The 25,247-nt window shown below is 40.4% G+C and overlaps 1 protein-coding gene across 6 annotated transcripts; it reads right to left on the reverse strand.

Annotated features, from left to right (window-relative positions):
- Positions 1 to 1,593: 1,593 nt before the first annotated feature.
- On the reverse strand, positions 1,594 to 25,214 carry IRAK4 (interleukin 1 receptor associated kinase 4). Of its 6 annotated transcripts, XM_077833946.1 has the most exons (12): positions 25,018 to 25,214; positions 24,334 to 24,498; positions 21,377 to 21,522; positions 20,835 to 21,029; positions 19,615 to 19,775; positions 16,243 to 16,307; positions 14,461 to 14,575; positions 10,502 to 10,611; positions 7,210 to 7,393; positions 6,205 to 6,267; positions 3,211 to 3,369; positions 1,594 to 3,118 (listed from the first exon to the last, which is right to left on the reverse strand). In XM_077833946.1, exons 2-12 carry the CDS (start codon positions 24,492 to 24,494, stop codon positions 3,086 to 3,088), a joined length of 1,392 nt encoding a protein of 463 aa, XP_077690072.1. In that variant the 5' UTR covers positions 24,495 to 24,498; positions 25,018 to 25,214; the 3' UTR covers positions 1,594 to 3,085. The 6 variants fall into 6 exon arrangements, 4 of the variants coding, with proteins under 4 accessions (XP_077690072.1, XP_077690083.1, XP_077690088.1 ...); XM_077833957.1 differs by lacking the exon at positions 24,334 to 24,498; XM_077833962.1 differs by lacking the exons at positions 24,334 to 24,498; positions 25,018 to 25,214 and adding an exon at positions 23,815 to 23,907.
- Between the last annotated feature and the right edge of the window lie 33 nt (positions 25,215 to 25,247).

A 25,247-nucleotide genomic window follows, 5' to 3' on the forward strand; every position in this document is an offset into this window, starting at 1 on the left:
CCTTTAGTACCTGGTATTCTCTCCCCATGTAAAGGTATTTGAAGATTGAGAGGTGATTTGATCAGTGTTTTTGATAAACTAAACTGATTGAGCTCTTTAAGTCACTCGCTGTAAGGCATTTTCTCTAGCCCTCAAATAATTTGAGGGGCTATGTCTGGCAAGCTCAATTTTTCAACATATTTTTTAAAATGTTAACGCTAGAACTGGATGCAGAAGTCCATTATCAGTCTCACCCATGCTGTGTGCAGAGATAAAGGAGCCTCACACTACTTCCCTGCATATAAAAAACCCCCCAACAAAGTCCACAAGTGTCTGAGGAGGAGGGGAAACAGTTGTGGGTCAACCTTTATTCCAAAGCTTCTTTAGTTAAGGACTCTTTTGTAAGAAAACCCTAGTATCTTTATTCTGAAAATGGAGAAGCTTTACCATAAATGGGCCTAAGTGACACATTCCTGCCATGTTAGTACTTACAAGCTGAGGTTTACATCCGTTTCGTTATGAAGAAATGGCCAAGTGCTTTCTTTTGAAAATGGCTTCTTTGACTTCTAAGTAACATTTTGCACTGGACAATGAAGAACTCAGTCAGGTGCACTGAGAAGATACAGACTCCATTCAGCTGAGGAAATGGAACAGTAGAAATCACCCATCGTTTGCAATAACAGCGAGAAAGAGCATACTGGCATTAACTGAAGTACTGATAGAAAACGGAGGTCCAGGTGGGAGCTAAACAGCACACCAGGGTTGAAAAACAAATCCTGAACTAGAAAATGCAAAAATCCTTGGCTGCTGACATACAAATGAGTAATCCACTAATGCTACAGAATAAGTGAATAGATGCATGTTTGACAGGTAAGTCAAATCGTTCTAGTGCATTGTTGGTGAGTAGTGATATTGTCTTCACTTCTCTACCCACCAAAGCAAAAATGCTTGAGAGCTGATATTTCATACATTAGAGGGTAGTAAGGCTGCACACAAGCTCCCAGGGGTATGGGAGAGCAAATATGTCCTAGGAAGGTGTCCTCAAGAAGTGCTCAGAGAGACTTTTTCTGCCTTCTTATAGCCATCTTTACTTTCTGTCTTCACAATCTGCTATTCTTCATTTTTGAAAAGTTCAGTTCTTAACAGGAATCTCTTCCCAGTCAGCCTGAGCTTCATTCAGGGTCCTCAGACACCTCCAATTCTAGCACCAGAGCTACAAAGTGACTGTTTCCCAAAGCTGCATAACACTCTAGTAGTAAGAATATATATTAACAATTATGGCTTATTCTGACTCATGTTAAAACCCTTTAACCTATGCTCAATTTAAGTCACCCACCATAACAATGTTAAAGTTAATTTGTATTTAGATGTACGTGTTAGTCCATTTATTTAAAGAGGCACTTTAGGACTTATTAGCTGTATGGGAGAATTTGTTTACTAATATAATTAATAATTTGAAAATGACACGTACCACACCTTTAATGGAGAGAGGTCAATCTACTCTACTCTGATTTGAGGTGCCCTAAATTCTACTGTTCTTGTTCCATCACAAGTATTGATTTCAGTTTGTTCAATTGTTTTCTATGCACAATAAGTGGTCAAGAAAGAGCTGAATGAATGGCAAGTGCAAAAAGGAAAGTTTATTTGAAATTCGTATCTTCTATTTACAAACAGTAGCATTTTTATACAAGATCAATGTAGGTTATTCTTTCACTGTGGAGTGATCAATTTTTAGCCTATGGTTTGGTCCATCATATATTCTTTTATTATAAAACCTTTCAAGTACACAAGTCATTTTAGTCTATATAAGCTCTTAAATTAAACTCAGCTATTGGATGTGAAGACAATACTGATCACTTACAAAATGAGTATTAATGATACTTTACATTTATACAGCATTTTCTCCAAGGATCTCAGAGTACTACAAAAACAGGTCAAACAGCTTTTTCCTAAATGGGGAAATTGAGGAATAGAGATGAAATGGCTTGTCATTAGGTCATATGAGTCAGTAAAAGTAAACCCACACCTATAAATTCTCAGTTCTCTACTCTCAATTTGCACTGCTCTGCAGCTTTTCCTTTTACTTGTTAAAAAAAAAAAAAAAGACTGCAAAATATGCTTCCATGTAAATACCACTGCACCCGTGTAGGCTTTTTAAAAACACAAATCTGCAAACTCACAGATGGCAGCTTATATTTATAGCTATTGCCAAAGGGACTTCACATTAATTTCGATTCCCAACATAAGTTAAAACATTGAGCAAAGTAGCTCAGTTTGTTTTAAATGGGTATTACCAAGATCATGTAGTTTTAAGAAAGAGCTGGACAAATTAACAAGTGTGACTGTATGACAAGGTTGCTTATGGTGGTGGGGGGCTGAGCTCAGCAGCCTTGGGGCTCACTTCCAGTTTATATCATACGTTCTTCAAAGCTTATGCTTCAGGGTTTCAGCTGGCCATCTGCAGGGGTCAGGAAGGGATGTTTTTTTAAATGATGTGTGCAGGTGCTGGCCTGTGATATAAAGCCGGTCAGATTAAATGATCTGCTGGTTCCTTCTGGCCTTGAAGTCTGACTGTATGACCACATGGAACAACAGATTAATGCAGGTTACCTGAACTCTGTCCGAGAGCAATACAGACTGACTGCTTCAGTTCGAAATGTTTTTGCTTAGAGTAGAAACCGAAAAGGACTAGTCTTTCTGCTTAGAAGCAATTTACCAGTCATCTATTTGTTTATCATAGGCTCCTTGTAACAGGTACGTGTTACCCAGGGAGCTGCAGAAGCCTGGATTCTAGTTAGGAAATATATTTAGAAAACGAAGTGGAGATGGTATGGCAGAAGCACAATGTGTTGCCATAAAAAGAACCTCCGTGTTCTTGCTCTCTCCGGCTACTGAAGAAAGTCTTATAGAAGTGATTTAAGATATCCGTTGTTTTAATGGGACATCAACTCCCTTAAATGACTAAAGCATAAAGTCTATGAGAAAGTTCCTTGCCTGGTCTTTCAAGGAAAGAAGGCACAGTGGTGAAAAGCCAACAACAGATTGCACATAGAGGCCACAAAAGCCTGGAATGCAGGAATAGCACCAAACTGGTAAGAAACAGATATCAGGCTATTATCTCTTGTAGATGCTGCTGGACCTGCAAAAGTAGAACAGATGCGAATTAGTTACATTACCACCAGCACACAAAATATATTGGCCAAACAAACCTTAAAGTGAAAATCCATGTACCATCTTAATATCTGGCCTCCTGTTCTTTTTTTCATTCAGACACTGACTAGCAACTGAATACATTTTGTCAATGGAAATGGCGTCCCAATCACTCATTTTTTCATCGACATAATCTTCAATGGTCTTTTCCTCATCTTCAATTTCTTCTTTGATACTTAACTGTAAGAGAATTTGGTAGTGTTAAAACTGTTTTGAGTAGAACAACTTTTTGAAAGGAACAGTGAGGTTTAAACTTGTGAGTACTTTACATTTTACTGAGCGTTAGGGTGGGTGAGGTAATATCTTCTATTGGATCAACCTCGGTTGGTAAAAGAGACAAGCTTTAAACATGTGCATGTGTGTGCACACATGTAGAGGACCAAAAAAAATAAATAAATGCCACCATGGCTGAACAGCAGACTAGGAAAGGTGGTTAGAGGCAAAAAGACAGCCATTAAAAATTGGAAATCAACTCCTAACGGGGACAATAGAAAGGAGCATAATCTCTGGCAAGTGTAAAAATATAACTAGGCAGCCAAAAAAGCATCTGAAGAGCAACTAGCAAAAAGACACAAAAACTAACAACAATTTTTTTAAGTACAGCAGAAGCAGGAAGCCTGGCAAACGATCAGTGGGGCCATTGGACAATCAAGGTGCGAAAGGGGCACTGAAGGAAGACAAGACCATTGTACAGAAGCTAAATGAATTCTTTGCATTGGTCTTCACTGCAGAAGATGTGAGGGAGATGCTCATGCCCGAGCCATTCTTTTTAGGTGACAAATCTGAGGAACTGTCCCAGATTGAGGGGTCAATAAAAGAGGTTTTGGAACAAATTGATAAACTAAACAGTAATAAGTCAGCAAGCCTCTTCACCCAAGAGTTCCAAAGGAAATCAAATATTAAATTGTACTACTATTAACTGTGATATGTAACCTATTGCTTAAATCAGCCTCCATACCAGATGACTAGAGGGTAGCTAATGTAATGTCAATTTTTATAAAGGGCTACAGAGGCGATCCTGGCAATTACAAGCTGGTAAGCCTAACTTCAGTACCAGGCAAATTGGTTGAAACTATAGTAAAGAACAAAATTTTCAGACACATAGATGACCACAATATGTTGGGGACAAGACAACACTGCTTTTGTAAAAGGAATTCATTCCTCACCAATTTATTACAATTATTTGAGGGGTCAACAAGCATGTGGACAAAGGTGATACAGTTGATACACCGTACTTGGACTTTCACAAAGCCTTTGACAAGGTCCCCCACCAACCGCTCTTAAGCAAAGTAAGCAGTCATGGGATAATAGGGACGGTCCTCTCACGGATCAGTAACCGGTTAAAAGAAAGGAAACAAAGGACAGGAATAAATGGATAGTATCACAGTGGAGAAAGAGGTAAATAGTGGGGTCCCCCAAGGATCTGTACTGGCACCGGTGCTGTTCAACATATTCCTAAATGATCTGGAAAAAGGGGTGAACAGTGAGGTGGCAACGTTTGCAGACAATACAAAATTACTCAAAATGGTAATGCCCAAAGCTGACTACAGATTACAAAGAAATCTCACAAAGCTGGGTGACTGGGCAACTAAATGGCAGATGAAATTCAAAGCTGATAAGTGCAAAGTAATGCACATTGGAAAACATAATCCCGACTATACATACAAAATGATGGGGTCTAAATTAGTTGATACCACTCAAGAAAGAAGTCTTGGAGTCATCGTGGTTATTTTTCTGAAAACATCTGCTCAATGTGCAGCAGCAGTCAAAAAAGCTAACAGAACATTAATAACCATTCAGAAAGAGAGAGATAATAAGACAGAAAATATCATAATGCCACTATATAAAACCATGGTATGCCCACACCTTGAATAGTGCATACTGTTCTAGTCGCTCCATTTCAAAAAAAGATACATTTGAATTGGGCAACAAAAATGATTAGGAGTATGGAACAGCTTCCATCTGAGGAGAGATTAAAAAGACTGAGAATGTTCAGTCTGGAAAAGAGATGACTAAGGGGGGATATGATGGTCTATACAATCATGAAAGATGTGGAGAAAGTGAACAGGGAAGTATTATGCGAAGGGGTAAACAACACACGAACCAGGAGTCACTCAATGAAATTAATAGGCAGCAGGTTTAAAACAAACATAAGGAAGTACTTCTTCACACAATACACAGTCAACCTGTGGAACTCATTGCCAGGGGATGTTGTGATGGCCAAAAGAATAACTGGGTTCAGAAAAGGATTACATAAGTTTGTTGGGGATAGCCACTGATGGACCTATTCGCCAAGATCATCAGGGATACAGTCCCATACTCCACCTCCCCCTGCCAGAAACTGGGACTGGACAACAGGGGATGTATCATTCAATAATTGCCCTTTTCTGTTCACTCCCTCTGAAGCATCTGGCAGTGGGGGATGTAGAGACACCAGGAATATGGGGTTGCATCCCTATGTTCCTTTAATACAAACTTAGTATAAGTTAACTATAAATTCCATTTTAAATAGAAGTTGTAAAGCAATTTTCTGCTTTTAGATGTAACACAAGCTGTGAACTTTTAACCCAGTTAAGGCTCAACAGTCCCTTACTAAGTTCCCCAGTTCTCCTGTTTGCAAAACAAAGATGTGATAGCTGCTATGAGATAACTAAATTTACCTCAGGAAATGATGAAGGATGCATGATGGAGTGTGACTGGTTCCTTTCTTTTGTTAGGAAAGGATTTATTTCTATGGACTTGTTGAGGCCTTTTTCCCAGATGTTGATGCAATGTGTCACCTGTGGCCCAGAGGGGTAGGATAGGGCAGCTTCCTCAAAACTGGCCTTGTGTTTTTCCTATTCCTGATTAGACTGTCTCCCACTAGCTCAAGAAAACTCCTGAAACAGACTTTGGCATAGCAACTGGATGCACCGTCAGTACCTCCTGGGTGACAAAGCTGGGACTTCTTCAATCTGGAAACTATGGTTTATTATAAAACAATTCTGGGATGAGGAGAAAAAAAAAAGTCAATACCAGTAACTGTGGCTCCCGGTTTTCATCTATTGGCGAAAGCCCCGTTATTATTTCCAGTAAAACCTACAAGAAACACAAAAGAGGTAACGGCTAGGAAAGCATCTAGAAACAGTTAACACACAAATAATTTGAAACAAAGGAACAAGATCTTCAGTTTATATTAATAACAGTTTCAAGTACAAGTCCCTAGGATCACAGCTTGCAAAGAAGAACACATTTGTGGACATAACTGGCTGACTCCTGCCTCTCTCATTTCCCCATTTTTGGAAGAGCAGGTGAACTCCTTGTCTTCTCTCACCCTATCCCACCTAATGAGGGTCTCCATTTTCTCCCTCTCCTGCCTAGCTGATGGGTGAAATTGGTTTGTCACCCCAAGTCTATTTCCCTTCCATTTTCACCTCGTGTGCAGTATGGGCACTCCCTGGAGTTCTTCTCGACCCCATATGGTGGTGTTTATTTTTCCTATTCACACCCCCTTCCCTCCCCAGCAGATGATAGATATTTTTCAGGTACTTAAACATTTTCCTTGTCTTTTTGTCCCCCAAGCTGATAGTTGGAAAGCAGGCGTTGGCAGCTCTTGTGATGCTGGATAATCTGTTCAGATTTGGGTTCACCACTTTCCTGAGTACCCCTCAGGTAGAGCAAGAAGCACTAACTCTCCACTCATACTGACTTACGAGCAAGCTAGGCATGACGGGCATCAATTACTATCCTTCAGCAGCACACAGCGTTCAGGTTTGGGGTTGTTTGTTTCAAAAGCAGAAAAGTAGGAGAACCAGTTCCCTGTTATAAACTGTGGTAGTGGAAACCATATTTAACATATAAATGTAATCTTAAGGATTGTAAAGCTGGTATTTAACATAATTGGAACTTAAGTTTGTGATCTTACATTGATGTTCCACATCATCAAACTCACTTTTCAGGAAAATAGCAGCCACCAGTAATAGACTCAAACGCCAGTTCTCATTAATTAGAAAGTATAACAGTTTTTTATTTGCTACTCACCACACCAAAACTGAAAATATCAGATTTGGGTGTTATCTCTCCACGCAGGGCTTCGGGTGCCATATAGGCTGCTGTTCCCACAATTCTATCAGTCATGATGGTTTGTGTGAATTTCACGGATGCCCTTGCAAGTCCAAAGTCAGAAATTTTTGGCACAAATGATTCATTTAGTAAGATATTTGCACTGAAAAACAAAAATAATGTTCTCTGTAGTAGTGGAGTAACTCTGTGTTTTCTACCTCACTTTAAAAAGCATTTAAACATCTGTACCTGAACTGTAATCACTATTTTAACTGATATTTGGAATCTGGAGAACTCACTGAAGTTGATGATTTACTTTAGTAAGCAAAATATAGGCAAGTGATCTTTGATGGGAATCTACCATAACTATCAAAACAAACTGCTCACTAAATAAATCAGTAACTGGCTGGCCAGCAGACTAATCCACGCACAAGCTCTCCTGGAGACTAAGAGGGAGAAAAACTAAAATACAGAAACTACTTAAAGGCTACTAATCCCGTTACATTCACATCCCAAAATTCTAGGCACAGTTTGAATACTCCTCCTTTAAGCGAAACTGTACAGGCTTGTTAATTTTAGTAAAGTTCCTGATGTAGAATCCTCCACAAAACCTTCTCGATTCTCTAGCCTATCCTACACAAAACACCAAAGAGCTGCTTTTGGTGCATATCCATGAGCCAACAAAAATTACTAAGGAGGCAGAAGGAATACAACGATGTTTATTTTCCCCTTGAGGCATGAACATACCAAGTTAAGGGAAGTCACCTAGGCATGTCCACATATTACCTCATCCCACTTGATCTCTCTAACATCCTGGGACCAACACAGTTACAACACCACTCCATGCATATAAGTCATTAGTGGCCTCAAAGAAAAACTGCACTGAACTAGGCTAAGCTATATGAAAGGAAAAATACTCATACTTTTTACTGAATGTAGATATATATTTTACTGTTTTTAAATTTAAATATTTTTGGCTTCTTGAACCTGAGACAGGATTAAAGAACCTCAGAACCTAGGCAGTATCTCTCCATTTTATGAACATACTACTGGAACCGTAAGAGATCCATAGGAGACATCTCAAATAAACAAAGCCTATTAGAAACATTATTATCTCCACCCTCTCTTAGAGCTTTCTAAGCAAAATGTTTAAGCACAACCATCACTTATGAAAGATTACTAGCTGCCTTAATCTTAAAAAATAGACCAGCTATAAAAGGATCCCTAATACATGATCACAGCAACAGGCCAAACACTAACCAAGGGTCCATCCACCAATGCGTGATGCACATAACTCCCAAATAGGCCAGTGGGAACACCATATGTGAAAAAAAAAAAAACACAACTTTTTAAGTAAGTCATAGTTTCTTCTCAGCTTGAGAAGGCAAGCAGCTTATAAGAGAGACCATAATTTGATATGCTTCACAGAGCAGAATGGAAGCGAGTTCTGTTGTGATTGTGTCCAACTACAAAAGACCAACCCACTTTTTTCCTGCATACAACACAATCAAGAGTTAAGAGCAACAATGAAAACAACAATTCAGTGATGGCTTCCCAAATCTGCAGAGACCCCATCCTCGTGCCTCTGTTAATATTCAGTTTCCCCAAACTGCAGCAATGTGAAGACTGACCAGAACCTTGTTTGATTTCTCCACAGCTATTAATTACACCCATGAACATAAAAATTATAACAAGAATTGCCTTGTTTACAGTGCTCTTTCTGCTTGAAAAAAGTGGTAGCAGTCACACTCTCTCATTGAGCTATTCACTGTGGAAAAAGACAAAAAACAGAGTCCAAGCCGGGGAGGAAAGGAGGACAAAGTGGTACAAAGGGAGAACAACTCCCTCTCACAGAGGTCAGGAGACCAGAGGAGGGGTAAAGTAGAAGACACTCTGTTCCCCAGAAATTCCAGCTGCTGGGAAGCTTGAGCAGAGGGGCGGTTCTGACACACAGAGTCAAAGCAGCAAGGAGCCTTTGGGGTGGGAGCTGGAGTAAGAATACTCCCTTTTTCCAGCACCCAGAGAGGGCTGCAGGGTTGAGGTGAACTGGACTCAGCAGGAGTGTTGCGGGAGACAGGACTTCTTCAGGACCTTCTGCATGACATTATCCTACAGTTCAGCCAGTCATGATCCTTCTCAAGGTCTAAGATGCTTGTCCCTCAGGGATGTGGCTTGATTCCTTCCCAGGCATTTCTTGAAATAGCTGAACTGCATTGCTACTCTGAAAAACGCTACACAAAAATTTAGCTCTAAGAGCTGGATATAGCAGAAATTACTTTTGGGATAACAAGTAAGTGGAAGAGTCCACTTCCTTTGTACACCATTGGCATGCAAACTTGATTAAAGCCAGTCTCCATTACAGAGGTTTTTTAATTAAAAATAGCAATAACTCAAAGGAGGTACTCAGAGGAAATGCTCCAGAAAAGAGGTTTTTCAGTGAAAAATCCCCCATTGAAGCTGTCATGGTGCAGCACTACTAAAGCATGTGTAGTGACCAGCAAATGCTCTTACACTGGTTGCAGTTAGACTAGTTGCAGTTAGACAAGAACTGACTTTTGGATACACTCAGGGATCACACATCGTCTGTTCTACGTTGGCAGCTCACGCCACCTTGACAGGAGCAACGTTTTAGAACTCTAGCTATGGAAATTCTCATCTGGTCACGTCTTTGCAGCACAGACCCAAAAATAGTATGACAGGACTCTTTCGCAGGAAAAGTTCATGTCCTTGAGTAATTTTTGAAGTGACGTTTTGCAGGTCTGTTCAGTCTCACTAAGATTTCATTTGTGGAGGAAAGATGAAACAGCCTTTGGAAAGAGACACCATACTCAAAAGGGAGAAAGTATGCTCACACAGTGCAAGCGTTAGGCATAAAACAAAATCCAGAAAGACTGCATAATGAAGAGTAAGTTGCAAAGCCACTATGATACTTTGGAAAATGTGAAAAGATCTAGGGGTCAATTACTTTGCATAAAACTGTTCTGTATACACAGAGATGTTCTGATATTCTCATAGGTAAATCACTACATAAATAAAGTTGTCTTTAAAATGACTGACAAACAGGCCTTAAAATTGTAGGTAAACAGTCCTGATACAGAAAAATAGAAAACATTGTGATAAGAATTCTATCAAAGTGGTATTTGTAAGAACTAGGCTACCTTGGCAAAGAGGACATACATCACTCATCTCCTAGTCCATTCTCTTCTCTACTCTCTCTAAAATGCACTCCGTGAAAAATCTGTGGGCATTATTGAGCGTTAGCAGCTTTTACCTTTTAACATCTCTGTGAATATGATTGTTTTCATGTAAAAAGCTGATGCCATTTGCTGTACCTTGAGCAATGTTACACCTTGTACTCCAAGGAATTGGTGCAGTGTCATCCTTAAAAGAGAAAAGTTGGGGGAGGGAAAGAGTGAAAAGACATCAATATATGTATTTGATTTACAAATTTATAAAGAGGAGGTAGATCTATGTAGGACTTTATTCTTCATTCACCACGTCAGTTTCCGCTCTCCATCCAAAAAAAATGTGCTTGTAATGGTAACTGGTAAGTCTGAGGTCTGGTCTATGTTTACCATTTAGGTTGACATGTCTACAGCGCTCAGGGGTGTGAAAAAAACCCACTGAGTCCCACAGCTATGCCTACCTCACCCTTGTATAGACATAGCTAGCTCAATGAAAGAACACTTGTGTCAGCTTAACTACTCGGGGAGGTGGTGTTCCTCTGGCGAGAGAAAAATCCCTTCCATCACTGTAGGCTGCAGCTACGCTATGGTGCACAGCTGTGCCGCTCTAGTCCCTGTCGTGCAGGCATGGTCTGATTTCTGACCCAGGAACATTTCTATTCCTGAAAGGGGAACACAGCGATCAGATACAATCAAAAGTGGCTGCAACATATAAGATGACAGATGAAGGCCTCCTAGTGCTGCATTAAACTCTTGAATAGAAGTACAGAGGCCTGATCCCAAGTCAATGGAAAGACTTGAAATCAATGGGAGTTAGGCATTTAGTGGGATTTTCAAAAATGCCTTGGTGCCCATCTGCATCTTAAGGCACCTAAATACATTTTAAAATGTGGCCCCTAGTGACTAAGACACTTGTGTATCATTAAAATGGGGGTGGGGAGGAAGCATGAAAAAAGTAAGAGATTAGGTGTTCATTTTGCTTCTCTCTCCTTTTGGGTCTAAAACAGGAAGATTACATGAAGTTTAGTAAAGAGACTATAGTCTATAAAAAGTTGGTTTCAGCAACTCAGGAATAAAAATTTAAAAAGCTTGCCTCTGCAATCTCAAAAGACTGATGATCTTTAAAACAGAAGACATAGAAATATTATTTATATCACTGGTACATCTATCAACACTCCACTTGAGGCCAATTAATTTCTGTGCTAAACGGATAGCAGACACTTTAGATTTTAACCATCCCTTGTGAATCCCTCAGTACTGATAGAACACAGCAAGCCCCAACAAACAATTCTATATGACAGATCAAGATCCAAACTCCAGAGAGTAGGTTTTGGATGCCAAATAATCTTGAGGAGACACTGTTTATCATTAGGTCATTAACACCTTTTCCTGATCTCTCAAGTGACCTAGGGAAGAGGAAACATTTTAGGATAATGAAAGACCTGACTTTGTAATTAGGGCAAACTCATTTAGATGTATTAAAATCTGAAGTGATAATAATCTGATATGTTTCATTTCTCTTGCATTGCTTTCAACATTGGTCTGACAGTTTTAGCTGCTTTCAGTAGGTCATTTTAAAGACTAATAAATGTTTCTCTCTTTCTTCACTTGTGTAGCAATATATAGATTTGTCAGGTTACATTTCCTCTTCCCACCCCTTTTTATTTTAAGAACTGCATTAGGTTGTTTCAAAACTTGCTCTTTATTGCTTTGATTTTACCTACATACCGGCAAACACCAAATTGCAAAACAAAGAGCTAACTACATCGACAACAATTACATCCTATATTTTATTTCAGCCACAGCAGTCGCAACATCACATCTACACAACCAAAGCAAATTGTTCCAGTCAATAAACATCTTTATGAACATGAATGACAAAGTGAAAAGCTAATGTTCCTTCAATAAATGATTGCAAACATACAATTTACCAGCACAAGATTTTCACTTTAGTTCATGGCACTAATTAGGCTGGAAGAATGGGGACATTTAACTTCCCTCCCACATCCGTACCCAGTCAGCCACCTAGGGAAGAGGATTGGCATGAATCCCCTTTCTCCAGCTCAGCTCAGCCTAGGCTCTGTGTAGTGAAGGGGATGAGCCAAAAAAGCAGTGCCAAGTACTCATGGGAATTCTTGAAAGTCAGCAAGCATAATAAACATTCTGACAACCACCCATTTCCCCCTCTAGTCATTGGATGGAGAAGCCTTGGGGACATAATAGGGAATAAGCTTGCTCTCTCTCCCTTACATGCAAGGGCCTGGCCTATTTCTGCCTCCCCTTCAGACTAGGCGTGCTCTGCCCAGCTTCCTCTTTCCCTAGTGCTGATTCCTGAGGTTACAGAGACAAATAGCAAAAGATTTTCACACACACCTCTTCCAAAGAAAGAGGCTTGTCTACAAGCCAACTTGCATCAGTTTAAAATGTTTTTTAGTTGTTTTTAAACAGATTTATTTACACCGGCACAAGTTTGTACACCAAGACACTTAAGACTTGTCTACACTCAGATGTTGCATTCGTTTCAAGTCAGTTTTTAATATGATTTTACTAAACTGATACAAATGTAAGTGGACACTCTTATAGGGTTAACCCTGATTTATAATGGCTTAGTTTGGGGCTTGCACCAGTTTAACTAAATTTGTTTAAAGTTACACCTTTAGTAAAAGCAGTGAGATTGTGTTTTACACTAGGCCTTATTTCAGTTTAGCTTGATCAGTTTTCTACAGGATTAAGCTAAACTGAAATAAGCTATTCTTAAACCAAAATAAAGAATATCTATAAGCAGACTTGCACTGGTTTAACTAAATCCGTTTTTTTAAAAACCCCAACAAACACCTTTTCTGAAACTGGTGCAAGTCTGTGTGTAGACTTGACTGGCATTTAGAATCTTAACACGGACATAGTGGTTAGCTTGCTTATTTCATGTGTACATGTAAGGTCCATTTAAAAGTTACATTATAGTTTTTCTTAAATGATTGTATTTTCTTAGACAGTTGTTTCCCTCTTGAGACTAATGCAAAAGAAACCAGTCACCAACATCAGAAAGACGTGATCTTTCAGGTCTCTTTTCCTGAACAGGAAGTTCTTGAGATGAATGTGTATACTGTCACTTTATAATCTTTGAACAACTAGTTTTATTACTAACTCACTATTTTTTGTTGTTGAAGTCTTCTAAAGGGGCAATACTAGATTATAGTTAGAAGGAAGCTATGCTCATTTGGCTCAGCACCGTACTAGGAAACCACATGAAGTAAGAAGCGTTTCTTCTCATGTTCATACTGTAAGTTACATCTGTAAATCAAACTGACATTTCTGTGCCAGGGAACATTTTCTCCCTCATGTAGGTAGCTGCACACCTGCCAAACACGGATGGCATTTATTACAGTTACTAAGAGGCTCAAGCCTCCACGATAAGTCATTTCCCTACATCAAAAGGAAGAATTTTACTTACAGAAAATATTTATTTCTTAAATACAGACAATATTTATTGCTTAAATACTGCTCTTCGGCTTGCTAAGCCTGGTTTACGGTTTTTGACACTGACTCCCACACTCTGGAAGTTTCAACTGATGTTACAAGGACAGAGACTAGAGCAAGAAACAAACACTTATGCCTGACAAAAATGGTTACAATGGACAGGGTGGGAAGACCACAACTTATCACAAAAGATAATAGATTGCTCTATGAACGATGACATTTAAAAACCAAACAAAGAACTCTGGCACTCACTGATAAACTTACAGGTTTTTAAACATTTCACAAAACTTTCAGACTTTTTTCAGTCTCTCGCGGAGCTGTTATTTTTCAGACAGGTTGTTAAGGACAATGGTCTAGCTTGTTCTAATTAATTAATATTATATCTGATCTCCTAATAAGTTAATATGTTTGTATAAAATGTTAACTGTATTTGCCTTCCAGCTGGAAGTAGAATATCATAGCTTGACCACTTCAAATCCATCAGTGTCTCAAGGACATTAGAATAAACTTCTAGTCATTGACAGAAGTAGAAGACAAAGTTAGAAAAGTAATAATAAATCTCACTTACCAGACAAGCCAGTCTGTCAAGCAATGAACCATTGGGCATGTATTCGTAAACCAGACAGGGCTGATCACCATCACCTGAGAAGCCAAGCAGTTCTACTAGGTTCTCATGTTGACACCTGTGGCAAAGAGAAACCTTAATAATTAGTTCTGCTGCATGATACTTCTAACATTTAGAAAAAAAAGTTGAGTCCTGTTAGTGGTTTGGTGTGGATTATTGATTAGTAAGACATCAGATAACTCAACTCAATTAGTTTATTAATCAAAGGTAGATCAGCATAACCAGAGAGGTTCATACATTATCAATCTCTGGGAAACAGAGTTGTAGCAGTTCAGTCCATATCAAAAGTGAGAACTTAATTTGACCTATAGTTATAGTCCACTTGTTTATGACAAGTAGAAGATTAATATACCTTACTCCCCTTTCTTTAATCTAGCTTCATAACTATTTTTCAGGGTGCAAAGACATGTGTACCAACCATATGCAACAACATTCCAGATGTTGGTAGACCAGAGGTGGGCAAACTATGGCCCGTAGGCCACATCCGGCCCACGGGACCCTCCTGCCTGGCCCCTCCCCTGCTGTCCCCCAACCCCCGCAGCCTCAGTGCACCGCGCCACCGGTGCAACGCTCTGGGAAGCCAGGCAGCGCAGTTGCAGAGCCACGGCCTGCCCCAGTGCTCTGTGCTGGGTGGTAAGAGGGCAGGGAGCAGCGGGGGGGGGGCAGGGTCGGGGCGGTCAGGGGTGTGTGGATAGGGGTCGGGGTGGTCAGGGGGCGGGGAATAGGGGGGTTGGATGGGGCAGGGGTCCCAGAGGGGTAGTCAGGAATGAGAGGGGGGGTTGGATGGGGTGCAGGGGACAGTCAGGGATGGGGGGGTCCAGAGGTGGTCAGGGGACAGGGAGCAGGGGGTGGCGGACGGGGCAGAAGTCCCAGGGAGCCCAACAGGGAACGGAGGAGGGGGTTGATGGGGTAGGAGTCCTGGGGGGGCTGTCAGGGGAGAGGGGGGTTGAATGGGGCAGGGGTCCCAGGGGGGTAGTCAGGAATGAGAGGGGGGGTTGGATGGGGCAGCAGGGGACAGTCAGGGATGGGAGGGTCTGGAGGTGGTCAGGGGACAGGGGGTGGTGGATGGGGCAGGAGTCCCAGGGGGGCCGGATAGGATGCAGGGGCCGGGCCACGCCTGGCTGTTTGGGGGGAGACAGCCTCCCCTAATCAGCCCTCCATACAATTTTGGAAGCCCAATGTGGCCCTCTGGCCAAAAAGTTTGTAGTAGACTATAGAATACAAGTTGCATATAGAGACATGAACTGTTTTGTGCTAATGGTACCCAATACAATTTATATACAACATTCCTTAACAGAACATACATCTTATTTCTGACAGACTCCACACATACGGAGAACAAACATTGGAACAGTTTAGCTATTAGTAAATTTCTACAATAAAGCTTAGCATGATTACAAAGCATTCTAGGAATTCAGTTCATAGTTTTACAACTTAGCCTAAATGCAAAGCATTTTGGAAATACATGACACTGGCTAACAGCCCGCAAACCTGCAAACTCAATGCACTACTAAACTGTTCAGAGTTAATCATAAGCCTAAACCTTTATCTTGAGCAGAAAAGATCCACAATAGTTTTACAATGTTTTCACTTAACAGTTTCCAAACTATCCCATGCAAAACTATAGTAATGAAACCCTAAGGCAGCATGCTAACAAGGAGAATTCTGCAAATGTAGGTCCTCTATACCTACAGTTATGCTAAATTTGCATGACTTAGTACCTACTTTGCCATTATTTTTATTTCTTGATCAAACTGCTGTTTCAGATCTTGAATGCTTACATCAACCATCTACAAAGAAAATATTAGTTCTCCATTAATTTTGTAGGTGATATTACATACAAAACAAGTTTATTGCAAATCTTACTTGGGGACACCTCTTTTTGTAAACCATAAAAAATTGGTTTGAATCAGTTGGCAGTACAATATGTACTATGTAACATCCTTATCACACGTCTTTGCTGACCCAGAAAGACAGTACTGATTCATATTCAGGTGGCTACTCTCATAGATGCAAACACCTCTTCCCCTCCCCATCTCCCCCAACCAACATCCTCCTGCAGAAACTGATGGGCAGCCCCACCCATGTCCACATGCTTGCAAGGGAATTTCCTATTTGCCACTACACTGCTCATTGCATTTGTCCAGTCCTATATAACAGCTGTTGCAGTCAATGGAAATTAGTTGGTGCTCAACACTTGGAGGCGAGGGGGGATCAAACCACTTAGTCCACATTTAGGCACACACTTTAAAGTCATGGAACTAGATCCTATTCTTGGCACTACCAGAGATTTCCTTTGTGACCTTACAGAATAAGAGTTTAAGGCCAGAAGCAATCATCAGATCATCCAGTCTGACCATTAATTGGGGATCGGTCCTGCTTTGAGCAGGGGTTTGGACTAGATGACCTCCTGAGGTCCCTTCCAACCCTGATATTCTATGATTCTATGACCTCCTGCACATCAGGTCATTAAACCCCATTCGGTTATCCCTGTACTGAGTCTAATCAAAACATTACAGCCCTCAGGAAATTAAACTACTGTGTACCACAGGCAGAGAATAGGAGGGAATGAATGCACTAATGCCAGAGGCCCCTTCGATGGCAGGGAATTGATTTGGTAAAATATAACCGGATGATCCTAGCAAGCAATCCCTACCTATGCCACAGCAAAAAACCCATGGCCCTTGCCAATCTGACCTGGTGGAAATTTACTTCCTAATCCCAAAAATAGCTATCAGTTTGATCCTGAGCATGTGAGCAAGACACACCAGCCAAGCTTCTGAGAAAGAATCTCTGTACTGCCATGGAGAACTGGCCCATTGCATACCATGTCCCATATCAAGCTGTGGCTGTTTCTGTTTCAGAGGAAGAAGAAAAGAAAACCCAGAATACAATGGGGAGAGAAGTTCCCTTCCTGAGTCCCTGCAGGTGACCAGCTGAAACCCTGAAGCATGAGATTTAGGGAACATAAGACACAGGACTGGAAGGAACCCCATGTTCCACTGAACTCAGCCCCTTGCCTCGGCAGGTAAGCCCATCATACCGTCTCACTCTTAAATGTATCAAGCTCTCTCTTAAAACTAATTAGGTTGTTTGCCCCCACTAGTAATATTGGGAGGCTATTCTAGAACCTTACTCCTCCGACAGTTAGAAAACCTTCTAATTTCTAACCTAAATGTATTCATAGCCAGTTTATACCAATTGTTCTTTTGATAACTTTTTCCTGTAAGTTAAATAGTTCTTCTCCCTCCCTGGTTTTTACCCCCTTGACTAAATAACTTGGCTTCTGTGCAACAGGGACCTTTCTCAGGGGGTCAATGAAGGATGTTCTCTCCATTTCCCCCTTGCGGATGTTTACAGTGTGCCAAATTTTGTGTGTAAAATTTTGCCACTACTTGTGATGGAATCATTGACTCTATACAGTCATTCTTTATCATTGTTACACAGTATTCTCTTGTCCTTTGAAATGCTGATCAGAATGACAGAATTTCTTTTGGGTCTTCCACACCAAACTTGCAACACTCCCTTTAGCAACAAAAAAAAAAGTAGCTATGTAGACTTCTCTCCCTCTTAAATTTTCAAATCCTCTACAGCCAAGGTGGTGGTCTTGACACTGAGCCTCAAGGGCCTGGGATAAAAAGGAGCAGTAAAATATTAGGGTAATATCAGAACTCTTACAGGGTTGTAGAAAGACGTTTATCCCCTCGTATGACAGATCAGTTTTACTGTATGTGTTTGTAAACTGAGTGGTCCCACTGATTTCACTGGGACCACTGGTAGGGGAGAGGGCTGCAGAAGTAGGCTCCCATTGTTCAGTGTACCACGAGCTACAAGACTGCGCCCTTGGAAAGAGAAATTTGGGCTCCTACACAAAATTCTGGCAGCTGAACCTTAAATTAAGGTATTTTACTCAGCATTTCAAGATATAGCAGCACAATAATGCAGATAAAAGCTTATCTTTTTCACTTCTAATTTGAGACAAGCTACATTCTCCTCCAAAAACAAGCATGTTAGTTACACTGTCCCTCTGAATACCCATGAATGACAATGTCAATTACTTTAAAAGCTAAAAACAGAACAGTATGTAATAACCAATATTTTTCAAGAATTGAAAAGATTCTTTCCTTAGCAATTCTATCCTTTCCCATTTAGAAAATGTTATTTTTTACTGTGTGGTTTTTAATGGAACTTGAAAATGAGATATCACAGCATTATTATTTACTTCCTTGATTAGAAGATAACTGGATCTAGGATGTCAGCATAGAAGCTAGATCACCTGTTTTTCCTCTAATTGCAATACTGTGCTTAATAATACAAAAGTAAATATTTATACTTAGCCAGCAAGTGTATAATAGATAAAAGTCAAAATATTAATGTAATGTATATTTAACTTGTGGGGTCACCCACCCAGTAATGAGGCAGAGAGCTTAAAAAAAAACAAAAAAAACAAAGACCAGACACATCTGAAGCACAGAATCACAGAAATCAGAATGGGAAAGACTTATAAAATCACTGCTCCAATCCTTACCAGTACTGGATTATTCCTTACAATAGTTTCTTGGCCTTTAGAAAACTCTTTTTAAAATGGAGCTTTCACGTCTTACCTTGGAAGCACCTAAGTTGAACTAGAATAAAGTTACAAAGACTATCCATTCTGAAACTTCAGAGCACAAACTGATCACCAGGCCAGGAAAAAAATAACCTCTACAATTCATCTCTGTCAGTTGCATACTACTGCATCATCTGGTATACCACAGTAGGTGAGGAAAATTACACCATCCTCTGAAACATCTGGTATTGGCCCCCTTTGGAGACAAACAACTCAGTAGATGAACCATTAACCTCTTATATAGTAAAACCTATGTTACTAAAAATCCCAACAGGTGACTTACATTTTGATGAAAGAATAATACATTAAAAAAAAAAAAAAAAAAAGTTAAAATCTGAGAAAGATTCTCACCCAACTGAATTTTCAATGATGTCAAATTCTGGAGTATCCCGGTCACTTATAATAATACTGAATATGTCCACTTAAAATACACAGTAGTAATACCATAAAGCATACGACGCCCATATAAAATAGTTATGACAACTTACAGCAGCAAGTTTTTTCACTGCCACAATTCTGCCATTGATGTAGCCCTTGTACACAACTCCAAAGCCTCCTTCTCCCAGTTTATTACCTCCAGCTGATATAGGTCGTTCATCAAAGTTGTTTGTAACATTTTTCAACTCATGGAACCAAAAGCTGTGGAAACCTGAAACAAAAACATTTCACATTTAGGATGGAACTGAAAGGTCAATTTCACTCTAAGCTACTTGTGTGTGAAGTGGCTATCTCCCTGCTTTTGCTCTATTTAAAAAACAGATTTACCAGAGTACAAATAATGGCATTGTGGAGCTTTAATTTTGGATTCATTGCGAGTTTTAAGCCAGAATTGCTCTCTCTGAGCAGACACCAGAAAGTAAGAAAAGCAAACAAATTACAAGTGAGTTAGCTATTCTTTGATAACTTTGCTCACTACTTGCAGGTAATTTGAGTACAAATATCTTCCAGTTCCTTGTGTGGAAGAAACTAGATATACAGTCAATTCAGCTTTAATTTTAGAACTCAGGAGACTAAAGCGTAGCCCATGAAGCAAGTACTCCAACAGTCCAACCTCATCACTAACATTGATGTAGAGCACATTGGAATTAGAAGCATCTATATCCAACACTCCACCTCAGTGGCCTTGTTAATATCAAGATGGAGCATGCATACTGGAAGTTTGATGACCACAGGCCAAAATCCCTTTGTGCAGGCAGCACAAAAACTGGACAAGGGGTAGGCGGCTTTTTACAGGGACTTGCAAAGGCATATCAAAATCTGGCCCCTTGGTTGCTATACAGTAGAACCTCAGAGTTACGAACACCAGAGTTACAAACTGACTGGTCAACTACCCCCCTCATTTGGGATCAAAAGTATGCAATCAGGCAGCAGCAGAGGCAAAAAAAAGCAAATACAGTACAGTACTGTTCTAAATGTAAACTATCAAAAAAATAAAGGGAAAGCTGCATTTTTCTTCTGCATAGTTAAGTTTAAGTTTCAAAGCTGTAGTAAGTCAATGTTCAGTTGTAAGACTTTTGAAAGGACAACCATAATGTTTTGTTCAAGAGTTACAAGCATTTCAGAGTTACAAACAATCTCCATTCCTGAAGTGTTCTTAACTCTGAGGTTCTACTGTAGGTCCTTTTCACTTCTAGAACTTGGGTCAAGGATGTGTGTAATGATGGAAGGCAGTAGCTGAAGCTGCATTTAATTCTACCGAAGTGCATACCTGTGTCACTAAGTTGCAGACTGTTGTTCTCTTGAGGTAAGCAGGAAGGAGCTGAAGGTTGTCCCTCACTCTGAGCTAATAGAGGTGTTGCAGATATTACTGGTTTTTCCTGTACAGGCACTTGTTTTTCATGTATAAGCATAGTTTCTTGTGAAGAAAGAGGTACCGTAACATCATCTGCCCCCCTAACAGCATCTGCAAATGAAATTAAAAATCTATCAAAGAGTGCTGGGAAACAGAAAATCATAGGTTACATAGCATCAGCATTTAGTAAAGGCTGACAGATCTAAGCTTCACTAAAGGTGACATGTTCTGTATGTGTCTAAAATTTAAAAATGTATGCCCCTTGTAATGTCCTAAACAATTACTCTTAATCTTTGTTATTAAAAAAAAATAAGTCAGGAGAGATGTAACTACCTTCAGTTATCATTTAAACAAGCTAGTCATTTCATTTCTTTTAAATAGAGAGCTACTGTGAAGTTACAAAAAAATCTGTGTAAATGGAGAATGCAATATATAGATACTGTGGAGAACAGAACTACCTGGAAGCAAAAGGCTAGCTGGTGCTAGGAACTGATTCCTGGTCAATAGCTCCACAAGATCACCAACCGTACAGTTCGATGTTCCCCAGTCATACAGTAATTCGCAGGTGGGGCTCTTTCCCATCTTTATTAGCCCTTCAAATCTCCTTAAAAGACAAATTAAAACCAAATTACTTTTTTAAATAAGAAGTGACCTGCAAAGACAGGTAGGGTGGGCGGGGGGGGAGGGGGGGGGAGGAGGAGGGTGATAGGTTTTCACCCTTTCTGTGTTTCCTCATGGCATAGGCAGGAGACCTGAAAAGTTTAAAAAAAAAGTTTTCTCCTGTTTATTCCTAATATTTTAATGATAGAAAAATAAATCTATTTTTCCTGTTTTTGCTAGAGGGTCCTGCTGGAAGACCCAGGTAAGTGGACTGGGTGCCTTCTCAGCCCTCAAATGAAGGGGCGTGGGTGTTGAATATTTAGCAAAAAGAATGTTTCTTCCACCTGTTTGTTAGGTGTTCCAATTAAGAAGCTGTTAAGAAATTTTAGACAGCTTGACTAAATCCCTCAGGTAGGTTTCACTTCCTTGGTATTCATCATATTGTACAACTAGTTCTTCAGTTATTCATAAAGTCTTCCAGAAAATGCAAGGTAACAAGACCTAATGTAAACAGCAACAAAGAACACACATACAGAAACAAAAATCTCTTTCATCAGAAAGATCACAAACCCAATTTTAAAATACATCTGTGCAGATCATTTGCAGCATTCTTCCAAATACACACAATATTGCTGCATATGTGAACAACTACATGGTGTGTTATCAAAATAAAAATAATTCTTATAATTTTTGTTCCATTTTGACTTTGAGTTTGCTTAGACTATTTAACTTGAAAGGGACAGAAACTAAATGAAACTGGAACCTAACTAAATGTCTTCACCACTTTATTATTATTATTACAGAAAGGCTATTGAGGCTTTAGTGTTAAAAGGGTACTAAAAATACGTAACAATTGGGCTTAAAAATTTATCCTAATTGTGAGCTCAACTGTAAAAAAAAATTATGTGAAAGTTTATAAGATCGTACAATAACCTATAATAATAAATGTTGTTGGGAAAAGGTATGAAAAGGAGACAAAAAAACTAAATTAATCCAAATAAAAGGGCCTGCTGATATGGTTCAAGGGCTATGTTAAAATCATGCTTTGTAAAAAGAAGAAGATATGGAACCAGAAATTAAGGAACCAAAGTTGTTGGACTTTAGACCCAGCTGGTAGATAAAATAAAGAGGGGATGGGCAATTCCACCCCTCACTTTCTTTTGGCTCCTTAAAGAAAGAGACTTTACGTGAATAACTCAAGTAAGAGACTAAACAATCAGTTTTTAAAATAAAGTAAAATGGCTAATAGCCACTGATAGACCTATCCTCCATGAATAAGGATAAGATTTTGTCATGGAGCTCACGGATTCCATGACTTTCAGAGACCTCCATGACATTTTTTGCTTCAGCTTCATCCCTGTAGCTCTGAGCCAATGTGGGGCCCCAGCAGCTGTCAGCAGCTGCCACAGACAGCAGGGGCAGGAGCTGTCAGTCCCTCCCCTTATTTTAGTAAAAGACACAGGTTTCCTTATTTTAGTAAAGGTCACAGGTTTCCATGAATTTTTGTTTATTGCCCGCGATATGTCTGTGACTTTTACTAAAAATAACCATGACAAAAACTTAAACTTATCCATGAATTTATCTATTTCTTTATTGAACCCAGCTATACTTTTGGCCTTCACAACAACTCATGGCAATGATTTCCACAGACTAAATGTGTGTTGTGTGAAGTACGTCCTTTGGTTTGTTTTAAATCTGTTGCCTATTAACTTCATCAGCTGACCCCTAGTTTTCTTGTGTTATGTGAAGGTGTCAGGGTTCCTTCCCAACTCTGAACTCTAGGGTACAGATGTGGGGACCCGCATGAAAGACCCCCTAAGCTTATTCTTACCAGTTTAGGTTAAAAACTTCCCCAAGGCACAAACTTTGCGTTGGTCTTGAACAGTATGCTGCTGCCACCACCAAGCATTTTAAAGAAAGAACAGGAAAAGAGACCACTTGGAAACGTCTTTCCCCAAAATATCCCCCCAAGTCCGACACCCACTTTCCTGGGGAAGGCTTGATAATAATCCTCACCAATTTGTACAGGTGAACACAGACCCAAACCCTTGGATCTTAAGAACAATGAAAAATCAGTCAGGTTCTTAAAAGAGGAATTTTAATTAAAGAAAAGGTAAAAGAATCACCTCTGTAAAATCAGGATGGAAAATACTTTACAGGGTAATCAGATTCAAAACACAGAGGATCCCCCTCTGGGCAAAACCTTAAAGTTACAGAAAACAGGAATAAACCTCACTCTTAACACAGGGAAAATTCACATAAAACAAAAGAAACTAATCCACCTTGCTTGGCTTACCTATACTGGTTGCAATATTGGAGACTTGGATTAGGATGGGTTGGAGAAGATGGATTTCTGTCTGGCCTCTCTCAGTCCCAAGAGAGAACTAACACATAAACAAAAAGCACAAACAAAAGCCTTCCCCCCAGCCCCAGATATTTGAAAGTATCTTGTTCCCTTATTGGTCCTTTGGGTCAGGTGCCGGCCAGGTTAGCTGAGTTTCTTAACCCTTTACAGGTAACAGGATGTTGCCTCTGGCCAGGAGGGATTTTATAGCACTGTATACAGAAAGGTGGTTACCCTTCCCTTTATATTTATGACAGAAGGGGTAAATAACATTTCCCTATTCACTTTCACCACACATTCATGGTTTTATAGTCCTCTGACATATCCCCCTTAGTCATCTCTTTTCTAAGCTGAACAGTCCCAGTCTTTTAAATCTCTCCTCACATGGAAATTGTTACAAGTCACAGGAATGAGGAATTGGCATTTGATTAAAAAAAACAAATCTATTTTCGCATGACTTTTATACAATACCTTATATGCATTTGGTTGTATCTGTTTTCACCAGAAGGGTCTTTTATATCTACTGCTAGCTTCTTCCATCCTTCTTGTGGATCAATGAAATCAGCCAGCTGCATCATGAGTTTATAGCCAATGCAGCGCACGTATGTTGAAGGAGTTATGGATTTGCTCATCTTCCTAACAAATGCATTGCATCCTTTTAATACAGGCTTGTAATTAAAACTATAATTGACATAAGGCATAAGACTCACAGTTATCTCGTTTTAATTCACTGGTTTTTAATCACACCATCGCCTGCTTTCATCCCCTTGATTCTTGCCACTACTCTTTCCGCTCTTTCTTCTACTTCCCCAGCGTTAACATTTATATTGTGGTACTAGAAGTCAGCTAGGCCAGAGCTCCATTGTGTTAGGTGCTATATAAACATGGGGAGTCCTCCATTTATGTCCATCTCCAAGTCCCTCCCCCGTAGCTCCCCTTCATCTCAGCTCCACATCATGCCTTCTGCCCCAAAACAGGTTTTACAAGTTGTACATACCCAACCTACTTCACCAGGTGACCTTATTGATACCCGACCCCCCCCCCCCCCCCAGTCAGGTTTGCGGGGCTGTTGTGCCTTGCATGGGACCCGGCTCTCCCGCGCACCCAGCCCCAGCCCCAGACCAGGGAGCGGAGCCCGACGGCCACGGGACTTACAGCGAGGGCAGACAAGGAGGGATCCCCGGGCCTGCTGGATCGGGCCTCAGCCTCTGAACTCGCGGGGGCAGGAAGCACGTGGTCTGGGTACCTCGTACCGCGCCGCAACTAGGGCGGGGCGAGCGCCGCCGGGGGCGCAAAAGTGGGGCCGTGCAGGATCGGGCCCAGCGGCGTCCGGCCGCAGCCCAGGGCGCTCGGGCCCCGCCCCCGCAGCGTCGCGGGCCCAGTGT

The sequence above is a fragment of the Eretmochelys imbricata genome, chromosome 1 (assembly GCF_965152235.1).
Source record: "Eretmochelys imbricata isolate rEreImb1 chromosome 1, rEreImb1.hap1, whole genome shotgun sequence".
NCBI lineage: Eukaryota > Metazoa > Chordata > Testudines > Cheloniidae > Eretmochelys > Eretmochelys imbricata.